This window comes from Varroa destructor, unplaced genomic scaffold (genome assembly GCF_002443255.2).
Source record: "Varroa destructor unplaced genomic scaffold, Vdes_3.0 BEIS01000001.1, whole genome shotgun sequence".
NCBI lineage: Eukaryota > Metazoa > Arthropoda > Arachnida > Mesostigmata > Varroidae > Varroa > Varroa destructor.
The window spans coordinates 72,279,702-72,305,099 of record NW_019211454.1 but is presented as its reverse complement, the minus strand read 5'-3'; the positions used below and the strand labels follow the sequence as shown (position 1 = coordinate 72,305,099).

Here is a 25,398-nt window from a genome sequence, read left to right as displayed (position 1 = left end):
ATATTACGATCTCATATCTATTTATCTATACTTGATATTTAACCAATAAGACCTTGAAAACTATTTCGCTTAGAGATACAAGTCGCGGCGGTACCGAAAAGTGCAAACATACCCTTCTATGGTTTTTCAAAGTATTTTTGGATTATGATGAATAAGTCCACCGGTGTACGATTGACAACAGAGACGCATATTTTTGACTACATATAGTAAACTCTTATGTAGTACCAACGATAGATATACCAACGTATTTTTCGTAAAATTTTTATCTCTCGGGCAATTTCATAAGAGCTTTATTATACACCCAAACAGATAACTCGTAATAAACTGCAATCGATAACCATCACTTCATCTTCTCGTATTTTGCCATTCGCGTTTGCCGTACAAATCATTTGTGCTATTTTTGACAAAATACGTCTACTTTAATGAGCCGATTTTCAAAATATTCTTCTTTTCTATTCAAACAGCTAGAGTTCCTAGCAGTCAGGGTAATCATTGAAGTAATTGCGGCTGTGGGTGCCTAAATATTAACAAACCTAATTTCGTATTTAACATCACTATATCTTGTAAAGGTTAATCTGTTCCACCGGGTTCACTTTTTATCTTTAAAAAAATCGTCATTAAGGCAACGAGAGCTTACATGCTATCTATAACTGTTGTCGATGTCGGCTATTATATCATTATTACAAGAAATGCGGTTATGATGATTAGAGGGTTACGAATCTGAAACAACTTCAAACTATTGTCAGTCTTTTTCCTGACCCTTCTACCTTAATCCGCGTTTATTTCTTGACTCAGCCAACGTACTGATCAGGCATTCAGAAAGAAACTGAATTGGGGCTGTCTTCATTGTCACTTTGATCTGTCATTACTCGCTAACACACACACAAAATACAATTTGATCTTGACAGCTGACCCTGCAGTTTTTGCACTTTCGACTCAGTGTTTTTTTCGTTGTCTTGTTCACCCCTTCTCTCATTAGAACCAGTTGCGACAACTTCGCAGGATTGGCTCCAATCGAATCATAGCTGACATAAAGCCATAACAACTGTTGCCTAGACATGGGTGTCACTGCCTTTACTCTTTCGTGCCCGCTTGTATTGAATTTACATTTCTTCCAATTAAGTCATGATAGAATTGCCATAGATAACGGCTAACCGAATATACCGATTATTGTAATTGATACTATGAATATAATAACTAACTGATCATTTTTAGAATGCCCCAGCAAAAAAATCGTCGCACTAACTTGGTACCGATCTAACTTTACTGATCACTTGTATCATTTGTTTGTCTCTCGAATAGCATATTTGACTAAAAACTAATGCTAGTCGCCTAATGACCTGTTATTTGATTAATAGTGTTCAGGCGGAGAGGGAGGCGGCGGCGGTTGTCCGGCCTGGTAGTACTGCCCCTGCTGAAGGAGTTGTGAGGAGGAGACGTTTGTAGTCGTCTGCTGCGAAGCAGTTACTGCCTGGGGAGTGGTGACGCCCGTGCTGTAGAACAAAGACATTGATTGTGAAGGTCCGGCAAGGTTCTGGGCTTGGGCCAGTTGCGTCATTTGCATGGTGGACGACGCATTCTGCCCGACGGCTTGACCAGGGTAGACGGATATGCTGCTTCCCTGTACAACAGTCATTGCCATTTGCGAGGAATCTGAAGAGGCGGGCGAGCAGGATGTCGGAACAATCACATTCGATGTCGTAGCATTACCACCGTTACCACTAACTAGACTACTAGCCGATACAGCCATCGGTATCTGTTGTTGCGTTAGGGTTGCCTGCGTGGGCTGCGGGTGGTAGTATTGCGCCGTTTGTTGTGGATAATGTAGTGCCGCCCTCTGTTGTTGTTGGTAATAAAACGGCTGACAGTGTTGTTGAATCTGCAGCTGCAACTGGTCATAACTGAGACGGCGCTCCAACGATTGCTGCTGTTGTAACTGTTGCTGTAATTGCTGCTGGCGAGTTAGTCCATTGACGCTGTGCTGTGGTGACGAGGGCACCGAGCTAATAGGTGATACCATTGCCACGTTGTGGCCCATGGTTTGCTGTTGAGGTGTCGTCAGAGGGGCATGCGGCGCACTAGCAGCTACTCCAGTCATCTGTTGCGGAGGTTGGGGCTGTGGCGCAGAATAAAGAGATTGTTGTCGATACTGCTGAGAATAAAACAACTGCTGTTGATGTTGTTGCTGAGTGGGGGATCCATAGGGCGTGATATTATTACAATTATTATTTGAGCTGTACATTATTGGATGTTGCGGCTGCTGGGCTTGCGACTGCTGCTGATGAGAATATGCTGCTTGCTTTTGTTGCCTTTGCGTAATACTCCCAGCATCTGGTTTTGCGGCAATAACGGAACCATTACTGCTGTTGCTTGGCGTTAGCGTTGTTTCTTGCATAAGGATTCCACCCATCATTCTTGACAAGGGCACTTTCTCCGGAACTCTGAGCGCTAATGCTTCCTCAAGGCTTAGCACAGGTGGTAGTTCACTATCCATATCGTCTGCTTGCTCTGCACTATTAGCTAAAGAGAGAACACAACAACGTTTAGTAACTATACACAGTTCTAAAATCAGTCAGATCATATAAAACGCCTGTATCTTGTTAACAAAGTATATATCTATCTTAAAAAAGTGGCTCTTTAATTGAGGCTTATAATCTCGCTAATATGAAAGAAAAGGAAAATATATTTAGTTTGAATAAAGTACCTGGAAATTTTTTGTCAAGATCAGACATAGGTGCTGGCGGTGGTTCTGGTTTTCTAAAAAGTTCGTCTTGGAGCCCGGGTAAAAAGGGCGCAACCCGATCCCACGTAACGTTCCAAAGCTCTGACGGAACTGAATTACCATCCGGCTTCGTTGTACGGAAAACGCCCGCTGTGTCCATAACAAGTAGCATATTTTTTAGACTTTCCGGTATAGCATCGAGCAGTAAGTCACCTCCTTGTTCGAGATGCATAAACCTATCCATGAAGTGGAGTACAGCCAACCAGAGAGCCGTAAAAGTTGGTAGCGTTAGCAGTGGGGATAAATGCTGTAAGAACACCTTCGACAGCAGAGTGTTTACTCGTACGCAAGTTTCCTCGACTACCGCTGGATCTGGAAACACCTGGCGCTCAAGCAGAGCCTGCAAAAGTGGGAAAAGTACCTGATGGAAGCACGCTTCCCAGTGGTCAGCTTTTAACACCTGCAGCTCTTGCACTAAAAGTGCTCTCTGTAAAACACTGAGCGCCAGTATACGTACTGTCTTACGAGTATCTAGGCACAATCGGGCCATGCCCTGAAGTAGGGGGCACCAACAACGAGCCCACAACTCGGCCGGGTCAGACAACAAAATTTCTTGGTTCTCTATTCCACCAGTGCTACCATCCTGTTGGTTGCCAGCGGTGTCATTTTTTTGACGACTACTACTAGTGCTAGCCTTTGCGATTTGACTGCATGAAGTGTGCAATGTGTGCATGACATCCAGTAGTTCAACCGACACGTGTGCGTACTCGGCTGGTGCGCTAGACCCTTCAGCGCCATCTGAGTCGGATTCTGATGTTGGTGATGGAGAACGTGCAATTTTCGCCGACCCTTTCGAAGTCTTGATGGCTCGAGGACGCTTAGACTAAAAACAGTTAAAACAATATTACCAATTGTTAAGAACTTAACCTATCTGGCCGCAGTATATGTTCTGTTCAACTTAAATACGTTAGAGAGCGCTATCATATTAAAACAGGCAATGCACAAACCTTGGTGTGTAAGCTTGCTTCTACAAAGACCCGTAAACAGCGAATACAACTTTCGACGTTTCGTTCATCAACTCCTGCGCCCAGTGCCTCTCCAGAGTCTCGGATAAGCTGGGTGAGACACTTTGCAGCCTTGGTCATCGCGTAGGCGTCGTGGGGAACCAACTCACAGCCTGACAGGCTTATCGTATACTGGTTGATAGAACAGCCACCGGTTTTTGCAGGTGAACTTTCCTCCTGTCCAACCTGCAATTCGTCAAATATAAAAAAATCTTAAAGAAGTAATTTCGATGAATTTCGTCGCAGAAACCCAAATATTGGTGGAGCATAAATTAATTGAATAAGTGAAGCTGCTGTGAACTCTTATAAAATAAATCTATCTAAGCCGATTCAGCATCATCACTGTACAAAATTGACAGAGTTAGAATAAATAAGTCTTAGTTGCTTCATGGGATTAACTGTAGAAAACTTTTGCCCGTGCATACGTACCACTATCCAACTGCCCGTAATATTCGTGCTGAAGTGGCGATTATTATCGTGTTGACTGTTGTGCACTTGATGGCCGCTATTGTGGTGCAAATGGTGTTTAGATGTTCGGGTGCTGATCTCGCTATCGGAGGTGTAGCCCCGATCCTGCTCTAAGACGGTTGAGGTGCTTCTTCTCAAAGATCCCATTTCAGAATCGCTTTGCACTCCACTATCGTACGATTGGCTATCTGAACTCTATACGCAAACAAATAACAGCAGCTCTGTTATTTCCAAAATTACTATTTTCGACAAACAATGCAAAAACAGTAATTTCATAATAACAGCAGTATAACTGAGTAGTAGGATACGCACCCTTATATCCGCACAGGTGGCTGCCATTTTAACTAGAAGTTCACTGTCGAGCATGAGAGCTTGTGACGACGGCTTGAGTCCCGCTCCGGCGACCGACAAAAGTGCGAACAACGTCTGCCAATCGGCACGACTCGTTAAGCAGCTAGCGGACGTTCGCAACAGCTCGTGAACAGCATAGACGATCTGTCTAGCGACCGCTCGGACGGTAGCCGGTTTGAGCAATAGCAGCATCGCAAGATTTTGCAATGCTTGTGAGCCCATTTGGTCTCCCTTGCAGAGGCGAAGGGCTAAACGAAGCATACCCACAACGGCGCGCTCCAGCAGTCGACGGTAATCTCTTGCAGCTGCGCCCATAACGAGTGCCACAAGGTGATCACGAACTGGAGCCCAAATTGCATGTACACGATCCTTGTTCTTTAAAACGACCTTCACTAGTAGCTCAAGGCCAAAGATTGTCGATTCTTCATCATAGCTAGCATTGGCGACGCTACCGTTTGCCAAATCTGAGTTCACAAACGCGTGTGACGGTGGGACGGGACATGATGCAATCAATACGCGCACAAGCTCTTCGAGTGCTGAGGTGCGGAGGAATGTCGACTCCGAGAAAATGAAGTCCGGATGAAAGTTTATAACGCACGTCTCAGCGACTTTTCGAAGTTGCACCTCTTGTTCCCGTTGAGCGGCACTCTCAGATGAGGTGATGTACGAGACGAGACTACTGAACAGGCCTCCGCCGCTTTGTTCCGTCCGACCCGGTTCAGGCTTGCGCCGAGCAATCGATACGAAGCCTTTGGGTTCGACGAAGTCATCAGCCGTAGTTACGCTGGCCGGCATTAAACCAGCTCGATAAAGAATAAGCGAGCAATCAACGAGCTGTCGCCAACCATCACGCATAACGTCACCATGTTTGTGCGCCAGAGTGAACATCATTTTTGCTGTTAACTGAGCACGTTGGTCTCCGCCTAATGCTTGGAGAACTCCCGATACAGAATCCGCTGAGGAGATGCCTGCAGCAAATACCCAGTGACGATTAACGCCATTAAAGAGATAAATGACCTCACCAACAATAGCAGACATAAAAAAAAAGTGTGTATACGTATGTCTACAATTTTCCTCATGTTACGGATAAATGGAGTAGCAATTCGTCCATCATCGTGCTTAATATTCTTTTTTCGATACGTGGCACAAATACTCGAACAATTTTACAGAGAGAACGCGTTTACATGCTCTTTCTAAAGTTATAAAACATAAGGCTAAAGCAAGCACCCTCACAATAATGAAGATAACTCGATAGGTTGGAAATAAAACATCTTGTACGATAGTTGCGTAGAAGCATAAAGGCGATTACACATTTACTCATATATGCGACATGAGAGAATTATAAGCATAGGCACATAAAAAAAACTGACCCGATGAATATTCCATTAGGCAATTCAAAGTGCTTAAATAGTGATTTTTGTTATATAATCTTTATATGTATTCCAGTTCGGACTTCCTCTACAGCATAGCTGTACGCGGCGCAGCCGCGGCTCAGCTGGACTCACCAGTGTACTTGTAGAGCGCCTGGATAAGATGGTCGAACACCTCGGTTCGTCCGTAGTGAGCCGCGATCGTGGCGCACTTCCGATAGCCAGCCATTAGCTTTTGGGTGAGTAGAGAGTCATCGACAACTTTGTCGAGGAGATAGGAAAGTGCGACTAAAGTGGGCGACCAAGCCAAATTAAACACTTCGTCGTCTAGGACTCCACAGCCTACTGCATCACACTCCATAAACCTACAATACAGCATGGACGGAGAACAGAGCTAAGAATGGACGGTATTTTCTTCAGTTATATATAGATCAACGGAAAGATTCAAGTCTAGAATGGGAGATGATAGCGTATACATACCTGCCCTCAGGAGAGGCCCCTCTCTTTAGGAGCACTTTCCAGAGATAGTTCTCACGAACGATTCCGGTTTGTTCCGCGGGCATGACTATTTCATCTGTCTTGATAGCTTCATAGATATCCGAGAGAAGACAACGTTCAAAATCGGCTCCGCCATTTACTCCTGCTCAGAATAGCATACACTCAATAAATCTTCTGTTGCTACTAAATTTTTGTCTTGCAATGTGATCTAGTCTTCCAAATATGCTGTAACCACTGTTCGTTGTGCAATAAGTCATTCATACTATATATAACTGTACAATAAAAAGATCGTGAAAAAGAGTGAGCGACCTCTGTTGTGCCTTATGGCGGGCGGGATGAGGAAAAAAGAGCTTCATCTAATGTGACCTCATTTTATTTAACTGCTATCAGTAAGAGATAAATTAGAGCTAATTTTCTGGGTATGAGTTCCAATAAACTAATGAACAATAGACAGTACCTGCGGCATGCAGAAGGCCATTCTGCAGAATAGGCGAACCTAACAGAAAAAAAAATTATAGCAATTGTTCGAATTGGAACAAGCCACACAAAAGCTAACTACAATCGTATAATTAACGGAAAACCATAATAACAGAGCGAAAAAAATACATTCGGATTTTAGTGCTCACGGTCCAATATATTTAATGGCTCAAAAAAGCCTGAACGCTTTGTGTCTCTGTGAACTATTTGCTTAAGCACTTGCAACAGCCGAGGTTTTTATATGCGTTTGGTATTTGAAGGTTTAAAGGTTTGTATGAGTCGACGGAAAGTGTTTTTACTGGGAACCGTTAATGTCACTGGATGCACTACCTACCATGCTATGTGTTGCGCCCTAACGAGTATTGGTTTTTCTTTATTTGCGCATAGCTATTTAGTATAAAACATGAATAAAAACGGCTTTAGAAATATCCTAAAAAAATGCGTGATCTACAAAATGTGTACAGGTTAGTAAGGGAATCGTCTTTTATATTCTAAATTGTTACCCTTAAGATTTTTAATGAAATCCTCTTCAGTCATCGGCGTGGATTGCTTTTTGACGTTATGATTATGCTGGTCCACGTTTAACATTATAATAGCGTAGGCTAACGTAAATGCTGCATCCGCCGACGCAAAAGGTTCACCGTTACTTGCCTGGAAATGATAAAATAATGCAATAATGTGATTCTATGGAAGCACTCTGAAATAAATAATTTCCATTATTCAACATCTATGGCTCGTGATTACGTCCAAAGATCAAAATGAATGAAAAGGGCAAATCGAATTTATTTTTAGCCCAGAAGTGAATCCTTAGTCCCTTGTTCACCTAGCCCACTCATTTTGCTGCTAAATATACTCACGTGCCAATGCTCAGCAAAATGTTCCAGAATGAGCGAGATCGGCTGTGCTTCTCCTGGAAGCCGGAAGGTTTCGAGGTACATCCTTAATGCCTCATCAATTCTCGTATCCGTGAAATTAAATGATTTTATAAAGGCTTTCAGCAAGTCGACGTTCTTCCGATTTGAAATATAGTCACCGATTTTGATTTTGTCGAGTTGATAGTTCGAACGAAGAAACTCTGCCACTTTTTCCGGACTGAATGTTCGTGGCAAGATATCATTCTCCATCAAAAAATCGATACCTTTCGATGGTTTCTGATTAAAATGTTCAGTGCCTTGCTGCAGAAGTCGTTTCTTATGCCTAATGGCCGCTACCTGTAGAAAACAGTGAGGAAAGAGAAAAGTCGTCTTCATATTATCAGCACTGCCGGCGAGTTCAAACAGCTCCACCATAATTTATCCTTTTCTCCAGGGAGAAAATATTTACGACAAAAATTCCTAATATATGTCGGCCACGTACAACTATTGAAAAATTTCTAGAACATGAAGGGTTATCGTTACACAAAACCTGATGCCTGAAACTGCGTAAAGAAGAACAAAACTACAGCAGGACCCATTTGTCAGTTGCATGATATTGAAAACGATCCTTTCACATTTTTTGTTGACTGTGTATCGGCTAATACTAAATATGTACCTCCTCATGGCTAGGAATAACTGGTCTATCATCGTTCTCTGAACTATTCCGCTCTACATTTGCGTGAGTTGCGCCGGAATTGTTATGTGTATTTTCGTCTTTATTCGCGGCATGGACAACAGCTGCCAATTGCACGCCCGAAGCCGCAACTGGTCGTAGGAGTTTTTTCCGACCTGCTGCCAATGACTCATCGCTACTTTTGCTATTATTTGACTTCGACTCTTTGTTGTCATGGTCCTTTGACGATACCATCATGAAATGACAGTGGGTTTCAACGGAGTCAATAACTGCCAGCAGAGCTTCGAGCGATAGGTGGTGAACACCTATAGGGAGAACGATAATAATAACAAAAATATTGGCACTGTTCTTAGATCGTGTATGTCAGAAGGCACAATATGAATTCTAAGGAATACATTATGCAAGCGCGTACTGCATGACTTTTTAGAAATTCATATATACATTGTCACCTATCAAACAATTGGTTAATGATATTGCGACAGAATATTGCGAATGTAACGAAAATAAATATATGGTATAAAAACACTTGTTTGTAAAGCGAGTGTTAAGAACGTTAGTCCAAAATAAATGTAGAGAGTGATTTTGTACTCACTATAAATGGCGGTGACTGGAAACGCTGTTTTTGATAGTGTTTTTGTTAAATCTTCAAATAAATTGGAACAATAGAGGTCACAGTCGTAATTTAAATACAGCTCAGTTACGAAACCCGGAATTCTCCAAAGCGAAACGATGTTGTCGATTGCCAATTCCTTGATTTCGTAACTCATCTATAATGGATAACGTGAAATCCAGGTTTGATTTATTGGCAATTCAATGAATTTAACTTATGTTGGAACGGAAAAACAATGCAGACCAGCATGCAAGGCCAAATAATTTAATAAAGATGTCCTTCATTTCTGGTTCATTTCCGGTCTATACATATAAAGCTCACTTATCAATTACCGAAAACATTGTACTCGTAGCATGACGGTGACTATACGAAAATACTTTGGAAACAAATGTATGAGGCAAATAGTTAGAAAGCAGTTATCAAGCAGAGCGTTTACACTGCAGCTAAACAAAACAACCATGATTACTTGCTGCCTTCATTGTTTCTACTGATTTACCTTGTTTGGTCCTTCGTAGGTGATTAGTTCGATGAGCTTAAGCAGATAGCTCTCAAGCTGAAACTTCAGCTGGGACCGCAACGACTCGAAAAGTAGAAAGCAAACTCGCATTGTCGCAACGAGAATACCAATGCGTTCAGTCTTCAACAACTGTAAAATAGAAAACCACCAGAAAACACCAAAAGTGGTCAAGTGAATAAACTTTTGTAAAACTCACCAATCTAAACTTATGACAACTACTATGTTTCACAAATATTGAAACTTCACAAAGGTACTACCTCAGCATACTGATATCGAATCATTCCTATTCAACTACTGAGCATGGGTGTCGTATTTGAAGTAGCCTCTATCGCCTTACGTTTACTAGTAGTATGATTATTTGTCAATTCTTTAAAAAAAAAGCCTTGAGCGGCTGTCTCATCAAATGTTGTTACAATGATTAATCCGAAAGATGCAATAAGCTCGAGACTACGTATTGATTACAAATAATCATGTTCTACACAGCTAAGGTAGCAGAGCTAAAGAAGCATTTTTTAGTTGAATAACCATTGACCGAGCGCGTACGTACTGCAAGAAGACTTTTACAGATATCGTCCTTCACGAGTTCGACAAGCGAAGGGAAATTTCCAATATGCCTCCCGCCAACCTCGAGAGCAATCGTCATAAGTTCCAACCCGAGTAAAATAATTTGTTCGGGATTGTTATATGGTTCGTGAGGGCAGATGATGATAGAAATGAATTTGAGGAGCTCTTTGATGGACGACAAACCATAAGGCACTCGATCACCATTCGACGTCGGCGTAAATCGAACTCCGCGTGAACTTACGAAGTCCTTATCACTAGATGCCGCGCCCTGCAATTGTTCAGTTATGAATTTCTGAGAATTATAAAAATTCTATTTACCGTCCTTTTAGTAACTGTATAAATCTGTCATCCTATTACTCTAGCCGGACACATTTCTATTCCACATTGGTGCGGTTACATAGCTAAAAAGTATATTTTTTATTTATTTATGATTAATGAAATGACATAAACGTATTCCTCTTAATCAGTATAAGTGATTCTGGAGACAAAATTAACCTGTACATTTCCGTCAACACTGGCCTCATCCGTATGATGATCAAGTTCATTAAGCGAGTTAACGCTCCCACACAGATGGACAATATGGCCACCTTCGTCGATTGAGTCCCTTGACACAATTTCGACACTTTCACTGAGTCCGCCTTCTGTCTCATCCGCGTCCCCCGCACCTCCCTTCATTTCGCCGTTCATAATCTCGACGTCGTCGGTCTTTCTGTCCTCGCTCGATATACTCGACTTCCTCTCCACTTCTCCCGAGGTGTTCTCATCAAGAGACTGGTGGTCTTCGTTGCCGTACTTCCTGGCTGAGGCCATCATTTCTGCTGAAACAGTACTCACTTCGTTGTGCTCAGTGCTCTCCTGTTGCATTTCATGCTGAGACGGTGGCTGCGTAGCCTCATGGCCACTGGTACCTGTTGCTGCCTTTGGCTGAACAGCAAGTTCCAGTACTTCACTAGCATCGTGTTCAAGTGGTTTACTTGAGCCGAGTACTACTTTCTCCCGAGGCGTATTACCGATACTAAACGGCATTTCTTCCTGAGTTTTAGTTTTCTTCATACGGCCAGGACCTGTTCTACGTCGCTGACTGTGACGGTGCTCAATGCTTGTGCCGTTTCCTCGAATGCGAAGTTGTTTTAGCTGCATATCATCATGCACATCCTCGCTGAACGTAGGCAAGCGTGCGAACATTAGCTGTACAACTTCGCCCCATGTCTGTTCAGCCATCTTTTTCATGAGGACTCCAAAACTGGCGTCGAATATAATTTTAATAATTGCTTGAATAAGTTCGCACACTCCATTGTTACTTAGTAGACAACCGATCTGCGAGAGAAGTAGGCTGCGAATGACATGCAAAAATTTCATGATAACAACCTCGTCCGATGCGATATCATCCGAAATGTAGCTAATCTTCTTCATCGCCAGAACGATTTGTTCAGCGGTCGCTGCCGCCGACTCAAGCCTGTAAGTATTGTTTCTATTAATGTATATTTACCTTCATGTGAGAACAACTACCGAATACATCGAAGGTAATGTAACCGAGTGTTCAAAATATTAAGACGAGTTAATAACGAACTGGGTTTTAGGTTGGATGATTGGTGTAGCTGTGACGTGTCTACTAAACTTAATGACATATGATGAGGTCATCCAGGTTCGAATTTGGGCATAAATGCACTACGTTTCGTGCTGGAAGCAGTCGGCCCTCTAGAGCCTATTTTTAATAGCGTATTTCGACCTCATTTTTATTAGTTCCATTTAATATAACTAGTCGAAAAGGTTAAGTTACAGGAGAACTTTGAGACATTATAGATGCAATCAAAGAACACACCGGTAACAAATCCAACTTCATATATTATAATATGTTCATCAGGTGTTCTTAGTGACTTTAGGATTGGGTTGTAGCAAATGATTTTATTCGAAGTTACAGCGGACCTATGATCGATGAGCCCATATTGTAGGAACTTTGCGATAGCTGTCAGTGCCATCGCCGTTACAGAGCCGGTTGTCTCTTCAGATCGAACGACGTCCAGAAATGGCGAGAAATATATTGATGGCTCAAGGTCCGACAACTCGCTTTGTCGACTTAAAATGTCCTGAAAAGTTCAAAGAAACGACTTCTGCCATCCATTGGTCCGAAGAGATATGTAACTTGAAGGATACGAATTTCAAAACTCTAAATAATATACCTGTATCTGCTAAAGCATTCTTTTAAATAAAACATGTTCTTCACTTAAAAATATAATTGCAAGTGACAAAAAACTTCCAACTCTTTTTCTATTTCAACTTTAATCTTGCTTTCTAATTGAGTTATAAAAATAACGTATACAAATTCAAAGCAGTTGCAAATGACAAAACAAAAATTGATTTTGTTCTTTACACCAAACGGGCCCTTACTAAATATGCTAGAAGTTTTCATTTGCTGCAAGTGATGGTTATCTGAAAATGGTTGTTATTCTCGTAGTGTCTTCACATACACACTTGTAAGGTCATACATATTCACCTTAAGAGATGAGAAGCTTCGAATGAGTTCTTCAATACTTTCGTTTTGGTGGGAGTACCTCATGCTGCGCCGAAGAATAGCACTCATGAGGGATATCTCCCCCATCACCATGTACTTCGCCATCGCGCCTTCTTCTAGGACGCGGTCTGCAACACAAGTAAGATCAGTTATTCGGCAGCGCAATACACTTACTCATTTTTGAGCCTACTGGAAGTACTTCATTCGTTTCTCTATTGAATCTCCATTACAACAGGACACTCTGAGTAGAATGATTTTTTAACTGTTCCTAATAAATAGATCACTATGGTACTGAGGTCCTATATGAAATGGACTACATAATCTTTAATAACCCATACCCGACAAGGTAAGCAATTAATAAACGCGTCAAAAAGCATGGAACATAGAACCTGTTTAGCCGTTCTGATATTTAACAGTTCGAAGACAGTATTTATTAAGCTGCGATTTGCGTTGTCACACATTACAAACAATAGGCACGAGAAGTCAAAAAACCTAAGGGGCTTTCCTTAAGGGAAATATTGTTTCAAGCTTGCTAATGAAATTCCAGAATTTTCTTCTTTCATATAAAGATCGTTTACATTTTGATAAGACACACTACCCTCATGCTCATACTCATACAAACGCTCATTTAAGCTTTTTCCTGTGAGCTCTACTGTCATGGCTAATGGATTAGAGCTAATCTATGAGTTGAACATTTACTGTACCAAGCATAGCGGAAAGACAATCGGTGACATATTCAGATATTTAACAACATTTAACCCAAGTTCAACAGTACGTCTAAGAGTTAGCTCTGATTCATTCGTCTGCGATAGACCGAACTCAGCTAATTACATAAGGAGAGCACTAGCCGTAAAAAACCTATTCATTCGACTCGACCAATGGCTTGAACTCTGCCTGCTCTATGGCTTCTTAATCAGTCACAATTTTTCTTAATTTAAGTAGATAGACGCTGCTAGCCAGTAACTGTAAGACACCTATGCACAAAGAGCATAATCGCAGCTGCGGTATTGCACATCAACTGCTCAGGTGGATTACTGTAGTATACAATAGATAGCATCCTCTCTTTTTCGGTATTCGAGTACCGCTCAAGCATTGCTGAGTGTACGGAAAAACCTAAATATATGAAATGTCTTGGATAGATTTATATCTAATTACTAAGCTAAGTTAAACGTAATCAAGTCGCCATGAAACAAGACGCAAAAGTCAGCTGTGCTATATCATATTCAATAGAGGCTTTATTCATGTATCGTTACGTCTTCACCACCGTTCTTGCAATTATTATTCCAAAGTGATATATAGTAATTCTGATCTACACAACAATCTCGCCAGCCCCCTTACTTAAAAAAATACCTGCTGTTTGAATGGATGCATTATTTTTCACCTCATCAAATCAATACTATTATCGTTGCCCAATTCCATACTTGGTTGAATTTAAAATCACAATGCAACATGTCATCTCTGTATTTGTGTTGTCGTTGGTGCCATGTCATACATATTATTCTATATTTAGGAAAGCACTATATACGTAAAATGAACATTTTAGAAAAACTATTCTTCAGTACGTAGGCTACAGCCTGTCAACAGGATATTTATATTTAAACAGATTTCCCGAGCTCAGATAAGGCAAACAGTAATTAGGCACGCAATTTGGCTAGGCAGGTATACAATGAAACATTTACATTTACGAAGCATAGGTTGCACGTTAATTGCGTGGTCAAGTTCGTCTTGTCATAACTGTACAGCCAAAAAATGAACTACAGCTATAGAAGTCGCATTCCAGATACGAACATCTATGAGCATATCCTATGGATAGGCCCATACTAAAGTTCGCGCGGTGAAATAGCAACTTGAAATCGAGCTGTCAAACTGATTTTCCTTCGTAGACCCTTCTTTTGTATTCTCTTTTCCAGGAAGTAAAAATATTTTAGCCGAAAATTATAAATACATCAGTAGTGCAACTAAGAATCAGGTGACCAATGTACATGTCACTGCCACTGCTAATGATTTAGATGTCAAACAAACACCAAGACCTCTCAGAAATCATCACATCGGCCACTAAGCTGCATTTACCCAATGGAACAGTTCACAAGGCACTGTAAGCTCGTATCCTGCAGTGTTTCTCGGTAAAGATACGGCAACCATATGCAACACCATTGCTGTATGTGTTGGCACCCAAACAACTGAGTCCGACTGTGACGTGTCGCAAAAAACTCTACACGCATAAACTAAACGCTGGTACATACCGTCGATAGCTGCGGAGTTCGAGCAAAGAACTCAGACAAATCCCATTTTGCCCCACCAGCTCTCGCAGTCTCACAGAAGGCTCGTACAACTGCTGTCGGAACACGACACCCGTGTTCACCTGAAAGTACGCGAGCTGGCTTTAGTCGTACAATCATTTATTTCATCAGCGGTTCGTATGAGTTGAAAGTTTGCTACGTTTTACACGAGAACTTATATACGAAACGAGTCTTTACAAATAACGGACTCTCGACGTAAGTTAGAACACGGGTGTCGTCTGGCGCTCCACGACAGCACATTCGAGCGACCACGACGATGGTTGTGCTGAATCACCCGGAAGTTGCTTCAACAGCTTGAGGTATACGAATGGTTTACCGTTGTAAGCTTATTTCGTACTATTATCACCACTTTGTTAATACGTAAAGCAGTATTATTGCAATTTTAGGAAATAATAACAATATAAGGATAAATCAGTCACATACAGTAATGATCGTGCCGTCTTACGCTAAGTTCCGGGTAAAGCATGGCCTTCCCAAAAGATCGCTTTGCCACCTGTCAGAGAACGGTAACTGATGTGTACCGATTGAACCAGAGGCATCCATAATGCGCTCGCGTTTATGACCATAGCAAAATAGTTGTTTGCATATATATGACGAATGTATTAACTGCACATTTACTATATTCTAATGTAAGTTGTGTCATCGTGATAGGCCCGGTAATTGAAAGTGTGGGAAGAGAGGGAGAGCGTCTAAGTATAAGCTAGTCAGAGCGAGCGAAATCTAATGCGCGCTGACTTCGAATCCTATAAAAATCGTTGCATAGTATATAGGCACTCCAAGTCGTAGACTTCACTGCTGAAAGCATCAAGCAGGAATTGGGAACTATGTTTTTTAACTACTTGAAGAATAGGCAAAAATCGATCAGTCGGTAGGTCAAAAATTGTTTCACAGATAGACTAGTTTACTAGAATATATAAAATAGACGTTGTGAATATACCTCAAAAATCATAGACCTTTGAGATATTGAATGTGGACACTTACGTCATTTAGGTGTTTCAACTGTGCTGACTTCTTGTTTCTTCCTTTTATAGTGTTAATCTTGGGAGTGCTGGAATTCTGTTGCAACTGTTTAAAAACGTGGGTTGACACTCTTTGTTTATACTGGTATTTAATAAAAACTGCGAAAACGTTAGATATTCGTGTGCATCTGTTTCCTTAGTGGCTCATTATCGCTATGACGATCCAGCCATAGCTGTAATACGCGGTGGATTCGATTCAAGATGTTTGTACTAACAATTTCAAATGAGATTTAAGTCTTACTAGCTTAGTATGAGCAAAATTCTAGTAAAGGGATGTAACTAAGCTAAATTTTACGCATTAAGTGGTTGTTTCAACTTGTTCCTGGACTGATTACTTTTTTTTAATTGATGTGTTACAGAGGTGAACAATAACTATCGCCGATAAATGTTCAAGTCGGTAATTCTCATTGGAGGGCCCCAAAAGGGGACCCGCTTCCGTCCGCTGTCCTTTGATATGCCAAAACCACTTTTCCCTGTTGCAGGCTTTCCCGTGCTTCAGCATCTCATTGAAGCCTGTTGTGCGGTTCCAGGTAAGCTGGTATTAAATGCGATGTTTCATATGGTCACAAGAGTAAGTAGTATAAATTAGGCGACCTATTATGGAGATCAGAAAGTAAATTTGGAAGTGTTGGTTGGGAACAAGCAGCTACTAATTTGTTTTTTCTTGCAATAGTCATGAAGGAGATCCTGCTGCTTGGATTCTATCCGGTTGATCAGATTTCGCTGTTTGTGGAATCGATGTCAAAGCAGTATAACCTTTCGATAAGATACCTACAGGAGTTTAGCCCACTGGGAACAGCGGGAGGTATGAGTTGAAGTTCCATTAATCACAACTAAACAATACACTGCACTATTCAAATCGAAAAAGAAAGATCATTCAAGTGCGTCTGTAAATAAATAGCACGCACTGCTTATTTCAAAAATAGTTTTATCCATTGCCATAATTAGAGACTAACATAGAGAATTAAACAATGATACCAGCGTGTAAAAATAATTTTGCTCTATTTTTTAGGCATCTATAATTTCCGGGATCAAATAATGTCAGGCGACCCTGATGCCTTTCTATTAATCAATGGTGATGTTTGTGGCGACTTCCCTCTTAAAAGCCTTGTAAGTAGCCCTGGGCCAATCCGAATGATACCTTTTTCCTGTCTGTTAAAAATGTAGGTTTTCGAGGGATCTAACATAATTCATTTAACCTAATAAATCGTTTATTTAGACCTTATGCTTTAGCACTGTTTAAGAAGACAAACATAGTATGCACTTATGCCTTAAATATTGTTTGACTAATTACCTCCTAATACACCCATTCTTAAACGCTTTCTGTAGGTGGAGTTTCATCTTACTCGTCCTAAAACAAATTTGATTACCGTTTTGGGTACAGAAGCGACTCGATCGCAAAGTGTGAACTATGGCTGCATCGCTGCCCAACAAGATACTGGCGAAATTCTTCACTATGTTGAAAAGCCTTCGATTTTTGTGAGCAGCACTATTAACTGCGGAGTGTAAGTGTTACACAGTTTGTCAATCTTACGCACTAAAATGGGTAAATAGTCTAAGTATTTCGCTAAACGATTATAACTCTAGAACTTGAGGCAATCAGCTTCTGTACTAATAGTTCATGATAGGAACATATGTGCTGTGTGCTAGATATTAAATATGTCAATGGAAATTTTGCTAAAAGCGTCATTTAGGACCGGTGTGGTTGATTAATGCGCACTTTTTCATTCAAGCGCATAGCCATGGTAATCTTGACTGACAAACATGCTGCTATGCTGGTTGAAATTTCAACGTCGGTAAAAATGATTACCTGAAATTAATATAGAGAGAATAGGGAATTAATATTGAGTCACTTAGCATAACAAATATTGAATTAAACAAAAATAATCCATTTTTATCAAGGTTAATAGCTGTTTGTGTGGTTACCACGCCATTCCACAGGTCCGTTGTAGAGATCACAAACAAGTCCAGCAAGCCCTGCTCCAAGCAGGCTTTCTAATGGAGGCATGCCTGTGACGTTATACCGCTTATACCAGTATAAGATGTACCGTTCTTTTATTTTAAATAATATCAAGAAATTGAAGAACGAATAGCTCAAGTTGGCAAAAAGAAAATAAATAGATCAAAATACTACGAGTTACTGTTTTTTCATGTTCTAGTGCGCGTCAATCTCTAATGGCTAGATATTTAAATTCTAATAATTTTTAGAATGTTTCTACATAACAGAAGAATATGGAACGTTCTTTCTCAAAGAACTCTTTGTTAGTTATGTATGCTCAGCAGATATCTTCCTTTATCTCGGAGAGGTGTACAAGAGTAAACGGGCGGCACCCAGATACGCCCGTAGGACAGGTGAAGACTCGGAGACCATATCACTTGAGTTTGACGTTCTCACGAAATTAGCTGGCAGTTCGAGAACGTGTCATGTTTTCAAGACCGAACGCTTTTGGACACAGATTAAAACAGCAGGCTCAGCCATTTATGCAAATAGACACTATCTCGAAATGTACAACAACCGCAAGGATGAGAGACTGACGCTCCAGACGCCAAACGGCCCCAAAATTATTGGTATGTTTTAAGAGGACACACGTATATACGGTAGAATAGTACGAGATCAATGCATGCTGAGGATACTAACGTAGCGCAAAACAAATAACATTTAACTATGACAATTTCAATTCTACAAAAGCTTTGATTACTATCTGTGAAATAGTAAGGTTAAATACAGTGGTTTGCCAATTCTACTTAGTTATATATAAATGTTCATAGTAAAGTTAATTTAAACTTGCGCAGAGCTCCTATGGTAAAATGAGCATGCTTAACGTAAACAAATCTAAGACCGATTATTTAGTTCCATTAAATTGTCTGACTACTAGATTATCTAGATTGAGACTAGATTATCTTGTCTTTGTAAAACTAGTTCTAATTATTTTATTCTTAAATTTGTTACTGTCGGTTGACTGGTTTACAGGCGATGTTTATATTCATCCAACGGCCAACGTTCATTCAAGTGCTGTAATTGGACCAAATGTATCAGTCAGCCAGGGGGTTACTGTGGGACGTGGAGTTCGTTTATGCGAGAGTATAATCCTCGGGAACACTGTGATAGGAGATCATAGCCTTGTAAAGAATAGCATAATCGGCTGGAACTCCGCTATCGGATCTTGGGCCAGGGTTTGTACTGTGTACAATAAACTCTTTAGGTGACACATTGTAAGAGCTGACCCCACGAAAGGATCAAGATCGCTGCATTTTGTCAGTTTGTCCTTTTCTGCTTCTCAGATGATAAGTGTGGAGCGAGCTAACATGTTGGTCATTTCTGTAGTCGCTTCTGTTAGTCAAAGCTCTAAAACTAAATTTATAATTACATCATTCCATCAAACATTTAAGCGTAAATCTTGCAGAAAGAAAAAATGTGTAAACTACACAATCTCGTAGAATTAATTGACGATCTTCATCTTTTATTCTAATACAGAGCGTCGTTTTTGTTTTCTTGACCGTCCGTATAATAGGTTGAGGGGACAGCGTGCGATCCTAACCCAAATAAGGCCTTCTCGAAAATGGACAACGTGCCATTGTTTAACAATGATGGCAGACTCAACCCATCTATAACGGTTCTGGGATGCAATGTTTCCGTGCGCTCAGAAGTGGTCATAATCAACTCGATTGTGCTACCCCATAAGGACCTCAGCCAATCATATAAGAATGAGATTATCCTTTGAGAAAGGCGAAGTAAATAACGAATGTTTTACTTCGGTATAAATACTTGTGTTTTAGCAACTGAAAAGATGCTTAGCGGCAGAAAGTATATTGCTAACAATTTATAAAGCATTTGACCTGTGTCGGACAGTACAGGCAGTTGCTATAAAAATACACAATATCCACAAGTTTCTACTTGATTGTGCCTGGAGAAACAATGTGGTTAAGAACTTCATCTTCTGCATTAAATCCAATTGAAATTACTTTCTTTAATGATACCCATATCTGTATTAAGCGCCACGTACGCTCAGGATCAAGTTGAGTTATTAGCAGTATAGTATAACAAATGTGTAGACTAAATATGATACCGCAGCTGAGCTGAAATAGGACAAGGCACACCTGAGTTGACTGATTCAGCCAGCAGTTTCATTGCTCGTATCCCACAGCCCCTGACAGGTGAGCAACTGCGGATAAGCCATGTACTTAGCCAACTGTCATCCGTTTAGAGCACTCATCGGAGCTCGAAACAAAAGGGCTAAAAAGAAGATGGATAAATCCCAGTCTAAGTCATAATTTAAACTTCCATTTGAAGATCTTTTGATCGGACTAGAAAAACTATCTTTGTAATGTGACGTATACAGGGGAATCATGGAATGCATTTTAAACGACGGAAAGTTCCCTTAGACTGTGCATCTCATAGAGAAAGTCGAGTAAATTGATACTTAATAATAATTAAGTCAAATATTTTACTCTCAGTGTATACACCTGTATTTTACAAATGTGACAAAATAATTGAGACGGGCTCTCAAATTTTAAGAAGTGGAACAATTAAAAAATGTATTTATTCAAATAATTTGGTTTTTCTATATCTTATGAAAATTTCAATGTTCCTGACTCCTATTTTGATTAGGCACTACAGTGGGGAAAGCTAACAGCTTATGCAAGCAACAAGACGAGACAATGTTAACAAGTCAAAAACCCTCCAACATAAAAGTATTTCATGGCCCCCCGAAAGAATTAATCAGGATAATTTCGCTGCTATCCCTGCAGAACGCATATTAAGATTATCAACTGAAGCATATATACATTTTACGTAACATGATGGTAATAACAAAGGCTGAAATATGACGTCTCGGTTGGATTGAAGTAGCTAAGACGCCAGCAAGTATACATGGTTAAGGGTAATGGCAAAAGGATACGGACGAGTTTGCGAGCCAAAAATTGGATTCACAGTCTATTTTTCACCGGGAGAAGTCAAGTAGATCCCACATAATGTCTTAATATAGCACCTGGAGCGCATCTCATAGCTTCCATAGGTCCAGTCACGTGGTTGCCTAGTGGGCCTTATGACGGAGACGGTGTATGATAAGCGGGGCCTCAAGGTCTAATCTACATTAAGCACCGTACATACCCACCTCAAATCCTGACTCACAGTTTAAAGGTCGATTACAGAACAACGTTTTAAAATGAGAGAAAGCTCCAAGCATTTGTGGGAAGTAATTTCCTGCGCCAGTCAGGGAAGCTCTATGTACAGATGACTGGAACAAGGCCAATTCAAAATTGAAATTAGATTATGTAGTATCACGGCTAATTAGGAGTGAAGCTTTTGCATGCATCTTGTGCCAGTTTTCGTTACATTTTTTCAGCCTTGCCTTAGTACTCCACACATTTTTTCGTAGTAACAACGAAGTCATTTTTTGGTAGCCAGATTTGTATCAAAAAAGGGCGTACCACAAACGCATCAGTTTTAATCCGAACCGAAATTCGCTTGATCTAACCTAACCCAAGAGCCGGATTGTGCAGCTTCAACGCAACGATTCGCAATAAGAATGAGTGTCGACGAGAAGCCAAAGTAAGCAAAATAATCATGAGAACGTGATTGCGCACGATGTGATCCAAAACGCTCTTTTTCATGTGATACCATCGATGGAGTTCTGCGTGATGCAACCATAAATTAACCATACACATTATTCATGACTTCAAGTTGGTAATTCAAGTGCACATGAGAAATGCACAACCAAAAGTACGTGAGCGTCAATCTAAATATAACCGCTATTTTCGCTATTGTCGTTATAAGCGCGAAGGACATGCGCATCGTTGGTAGTTGTCATTGTAAGTCATTTTTTATATATTTGATTCAAGTTACTCAATAATTAAATATATTTTTCTTAAATAAAAAACAAATTTGGCCATGCAGCCATGAAATATTTATTGTTGAACACTTCTTTAGGCATAATTTACGAGATTATCTCAATAGTACAATCGCAATTGATATTTAATACCTAAACTACAACGTTCATAAGGTACAAATATCTATTCACAGATATGCGTAATTCCTAGGCAAAGAGAACAAAATATAGCGAAGGCGATAGGCATTTTTCAGAGAGGGTGTTTGGGCACGCTAGCAAAAGATTTGCCAGAAAAATTGAGCGTTTATTAGGCCGATAAAAATGTGGCATTCAATTACTTATACGTGTGAGCCGGTTGGTACGCCATGGTCGATACGAATATATTTGCAGCTGGGTCGAGTTCATTAAAACGCCTCTTTTTTTGATGGATTTCTATGTGCCAAAGTGGATTGATAAGTTTTACTCAATTAGTGTAACTACTTTTTAGATACGGACGCAAGCTTCTCATTTTTGGTATCGTCTCAGCCAACTGACGAGCTGATTGAAGAGCACATTTTTGAGTTGAGCTGGAAACACGCAAATGATTTTTCAATTCAAGTGTTTCCAGTAAGTTTGAGATCCTAACCATCGGCTAACTTGATCCGTTGCGGGTAAGTAAAGTCGACCGTCTAAAAGGAGATAATCTTCATGTGCTAACGCACTAATATTTTCTGGTCATATATTTTATTATGCAGAGGGGTGATAAACACAACACCAATACAGGAGATCACGCAAGTTCCATGCTCATCTACCCCACTGTCAGTTTCGGAGTCCGGTCTGTCCCGGAAACACAAAAGGTCACATTCTAAAACATCGGTGAAACCTACCAAAACACCGCGTTATGAGCAAGAAGCAGTCGCAGGAAAAACAAATAACCAGGAGCAAAGTGAGGAAAACAAACTCGGCATCTTGGTAAAGGTAAGCAAGGAACGTGGCGATTCCGACGTGACAGAGCCTGGCAGGCCTTCCGCAATGGAAGTTATGACGCCCAGTAAGATGTCGCAGAAGCAATGCCTAAGGATGCTTAATACGCGTCTTGCAAACAACATTGAAAGAATTGGTCCTTTAGTAGCGGAAAACCAGGAGTTAACACACATGAACGACCTCTTGAGGGTGCAGCTTCTTCAAGAAAAAGAGGATCGAAAGCGGCAAATAGACGCATTAAAAGCGCGCCTTGAGAAAGCACTTCAGGAAAAGGTAATTCCTGCAGTTTTAGTAATACACATAGGAGTGACTATGACATGGTGTAGCCCTCTTCATGTCTTGATTTCCTAGGACGTTGCTAATATTCCGCAGAGTGCTTTTTGTCGAATTTTCCTCTATCAATGTCCGCTGTCGGCAATCAAATGTACATGGCCCACACGTTTAACAAAGAGATGATGAATAATCTATCCAGGCCATGGCTGAAACAGACCTTCGCACAAATGAAGATCATGTTACTCGTCTCAAAAAAGAAATGGCGGCCGGACGTCGACTTTTTGAGGAGTTCCGAAAACAAGAAGCGATCCTAAAGTCCGAGGTGAGTTCCCTGTGCAATTCAGCTTCCCTGAAGGACAGCCAAGTAGCTGAGCTCCAGAAAACACTATCCAGTGAACAGGCACGTCGAGCAGCCGCTGAAGACGCACTTAAAATATCGACAACGAAAATGAATATTGCCCAGAATAAGCTAAAACACGCTATTGAAGAGGTTGGTACCTCTTGTGTGTTACCATTTCGAACAAAATAATTATGAAGGTAGCTTACCAACGCATTATTCTCTTTACTAAAAATGACGAATTTTTACACTGCTACAGGACTATGTAATGTTCAATGTAATTGCAGGATAAAGGTGTATTTAATATTCGTACATTTGACTTTACCTAATTTTAACCACATAATCTTAAGGTTCTTCGGTCTTCCGCGTCAAACTTTTGAACCAATGGGTCGTAGAAAAATTGCAGGAATAGCGTGGTTCTTTTGCTTTGCCATTTCTTCTAGCTGGCCACGGAACAGAACCGTTTGCAGGGCGTCGAAAAAAAGAATGAGATTCTTCAACAGGAGAAGGTCGCGCTCGCAGCTAGAATCAACACAAACTCAGAGCAGAATCACCATCTTTCACAAGAACTGGCCCGATTGCGTGAAGAATACGACAGCCTCATGAACGCCCATAACATGAACATCAGAAAAAATTTTGAGCAGGAACTAGGCAACTACGTTCCGAAGACGGAATACGATCGAGTGTCTTCATTGCTGGAGACTCAGAAGAATGAAATTGAACGCCTTCGTATTGCCTCGGAAACTGCTGAAGTCAGACAGCGTGATTGGGAACAACAGCATAACAAGCTTCTGCAGGAATGGCACCAGGACAAGATGCTCTTGCATGACTGCCGCAAAGAGATTAAGACTTTCAAGTTACTTATTGACCAAATGGATTTGGCCACTCCAAAAGAGCTGCCGCCCAAACTACAAGGTAGCATAGAGGGCGCAGGACGGAATGCGGCCCAGTATGACAGACGGATTAATAATTCATCTAATAATTTGACTAATAGCAGAGAAAGCAAGAGTGCGAGCTGCCTTTTTATGTAATCGGTCCTATGACGTCAATATTGGCGCGTGTCTGTATGGCAAGCGATGTCTGCGAGACAATAATCGCCACTTAACATAATATAACCTTAATGATAATGATTGACTACTGGAAACTATAATAAAAAAAAATAGGTTGCATTTTAATGGATTGCAAATTCGTACTAAAAGCACTGTGCAAATCGAAAGAGCCTATTTTACTCTACTGGTATAATGTTTGCGTGACCATCGCGGTTCTGATTATCTGTAATAACATCAGTAAAGATCACGAGTGACGCCCTTTTTGGAACCACTGCTGTAAATAGTTTACGTAGCTATGTGAACTCACGATAGTTTCACCTGATTCTAAATGATTCTTGCCGTAATTATTAACGATTACTTAGCGAGAGTAATCAAAGGGTGTTTTAATCGGATAGAAGCCTTAAAGTGGCAATCCTTAGGTTAGAGGGTTCATAAATCTTTTTCACACAAACCGATTTGAGTTCTTTTAGGTTCACCCGACGGAGCTCTTGATGTATTCGAGGATAGCATATAGTATTTTGAAAAAGAATGATAGCACGTCGACTTCGAGTTTCGGTCCGTTGTATCGTAAAATTGTATTTACAATATAGATAACCTCGTTATAAAATTATTATCGCATGTGAGGTTTATTTTACCAAACCTAAATGTGATTTCGATATCGTACTTAGTATCCGATCGGACAGAGTGAACAGAACGTCAAGTGAAGAAGCTAGCATTTGATCAGCAATGGCTTTCAACTGAACGTTAACGGAAAAGCAGGCATTAGGTCAGCAATGGCTTTCAACAGAACGTCAATAGAAAATGCTTTACTCAAAGCGTTTCAAGTTACTTACGGTGGCTCTACTCTTATCCATAGGATTAAATATGGTACATACGCCTTGTTCACCTAAATATTGTCATGACCAAAGTGACAAATAGCACGTTTGTT

At 40.6% G+C, this 25,398-nt stretch overlaps 4 protein-coding genes across 24 annotated transcripts in view; 3 read left to right on the top strand and 1 right to left on the bottom strand.

The window, feature by feature from the left end:
* LOC111250262 (proton channel OtopLc-like) overlaps positions 1-7,676 on the top strand; it is a 55,782-nt gene extending 48,106 nt beyond the window's left edge. For all 13 annotated transcript variants that reach the window (XR_002673277.2, XR_015319438.1, XR_015319437.1 and 10 more), the window contains one exon: positions 6,052-7,676. Coding sequence is in view for 7 of the 13 variants with exons in the window: in XM_086977865.1 (XP_086833991.1) it covers positions 6,052-6,124 (73 nt within the window). In the remaining 6 variants the exon portion in view is untranslated. The remainder of the gene's footprint in view (positions 1-6,051) is intronic.
* Positions 248-15,181, bottom strand: garz (Sec7 domain-containing protein garz). Of its 4 annotated transcripts, none has more exons than XM_022805164.2 (18): positions 14,945-15,181; positions 12,684-12,829; positions 12,116-12,276; positions 10,685-11,645; positions 10,173-10,457; positions 9,605-9,754; positions 9,091-9,265; positions 8,481-8,803; positions 7,808-8,161; positions 7,454-7,601; positions 6,931-6,969; positions 6,456-6,615; positions 6,111-6,340; positions 4,567-5,573; positions 4,216-4,449; positions 3,730-3,972; positions 2,705-3,605; positions 248-2,520 (listed from the first exon to the last, which is right to left on the bottom strand). In XM_022805164.2, the coding sequence occupies exons 2-18, from the start codon at positions 12,804-12,806 to the stop codon at positions 1,352-1,354; spliced, it is 6,663 nt and encodes a 2,220-aa protein (XP_022660899.1). In that variant the 5' UTR covers positions 12,807-12,829; positions 14,945-15,181; the 3' UTR covers positions 248-1,351. The 4 variants fall into 4 exon arrangements, with proteins under 4 accessions (XP_022660899.1, XP_086833980.1, XP_022660909.1 ...); XM_086977854.1 differs by lacking the exon at positions 14,945-15,181 and adding an exon at positions 14,772-14,908; XM_022805174.2 differs by lacking the exon at positions 6,931-6,969 and having other exon boundaries at positions 14,945-15,180.
* A 295-nt stretch (positions 15,182-15,476) lies between these two features.
* Positions 15,477-21,930, top strand: Gmppa (GDP-mannose pyrophosphorylase A). 5 transcript variants are annotated; one of them, XM_022805388.2, is made up of 9 exons: positions 15,488-15,630; positions 16,033-16,078; positions 16,380-16,550; positions 16,694-16,825; positions 17,033-17,130; positions 17,350-17,525; positions 18,287-18,588; positions 18,992-19,194; positions 19,533-20,572. In XM_022805388.2, exons 3-9 carry the CDS (start codon positions 16,406-16,408, stop codon positions 19,740-19,742), a joined length of 1,266 nt encoding a protein of 421 aa, XP_022661123.1. In that variant the 5' UTR covers positions 15,488-15,630; positions 16,033-16,078; positions 16,380-16,405; the 3' UTR covers positions 19,743-20,572. The 5 variants fall into 5 exon arrangements, with proteins under 5 accessions (XP_022661130.1, XP_086833977.1, XP_022661123.1 ...); XM_022805381.2 differs by lacking the exon at positions 15,488-15,630 and adding an exon at positions 15,646-15,869; XM_022805395.2 differs by lacking the exon at positions 16,033-16,078 and having other exon boundaries at positions 15,477-15,630; positions 19,533-21,930.
* On the top strand, positions 21,432-24,600 carry LOC111250311 (uncharacterized). 2 transcript variants are annotated; one of them, XM_022805359.2, is made up of 4 exons: positions 21,432-21,571; positions 22,583-23,084; positions 23,284-23,406; positions 23,865-24,600. In XM_022805359.2, exons 1-4 carry the CDS (start codon positions 21,549-21,551, stop codon positions 24,450-24,452), a joined length of 1,236 nt encoding a protein of 411 aa, XP_022661094.1. In that variant the 5' UTR covers positions 21,432-21,548; the 3' UTR covers positions 24,453-24,600. The 2 variants fall into 2 exon arrangements, with proteins under 2 accessions (XP_022661094.1, XP_022661086.1); XM_022805351.2 differs by having other exon boundaries at positions 23,284-23,574.
* The last annotated feature ends 798 nt before the right edge of the window (positions 24,601-25,398 follow it).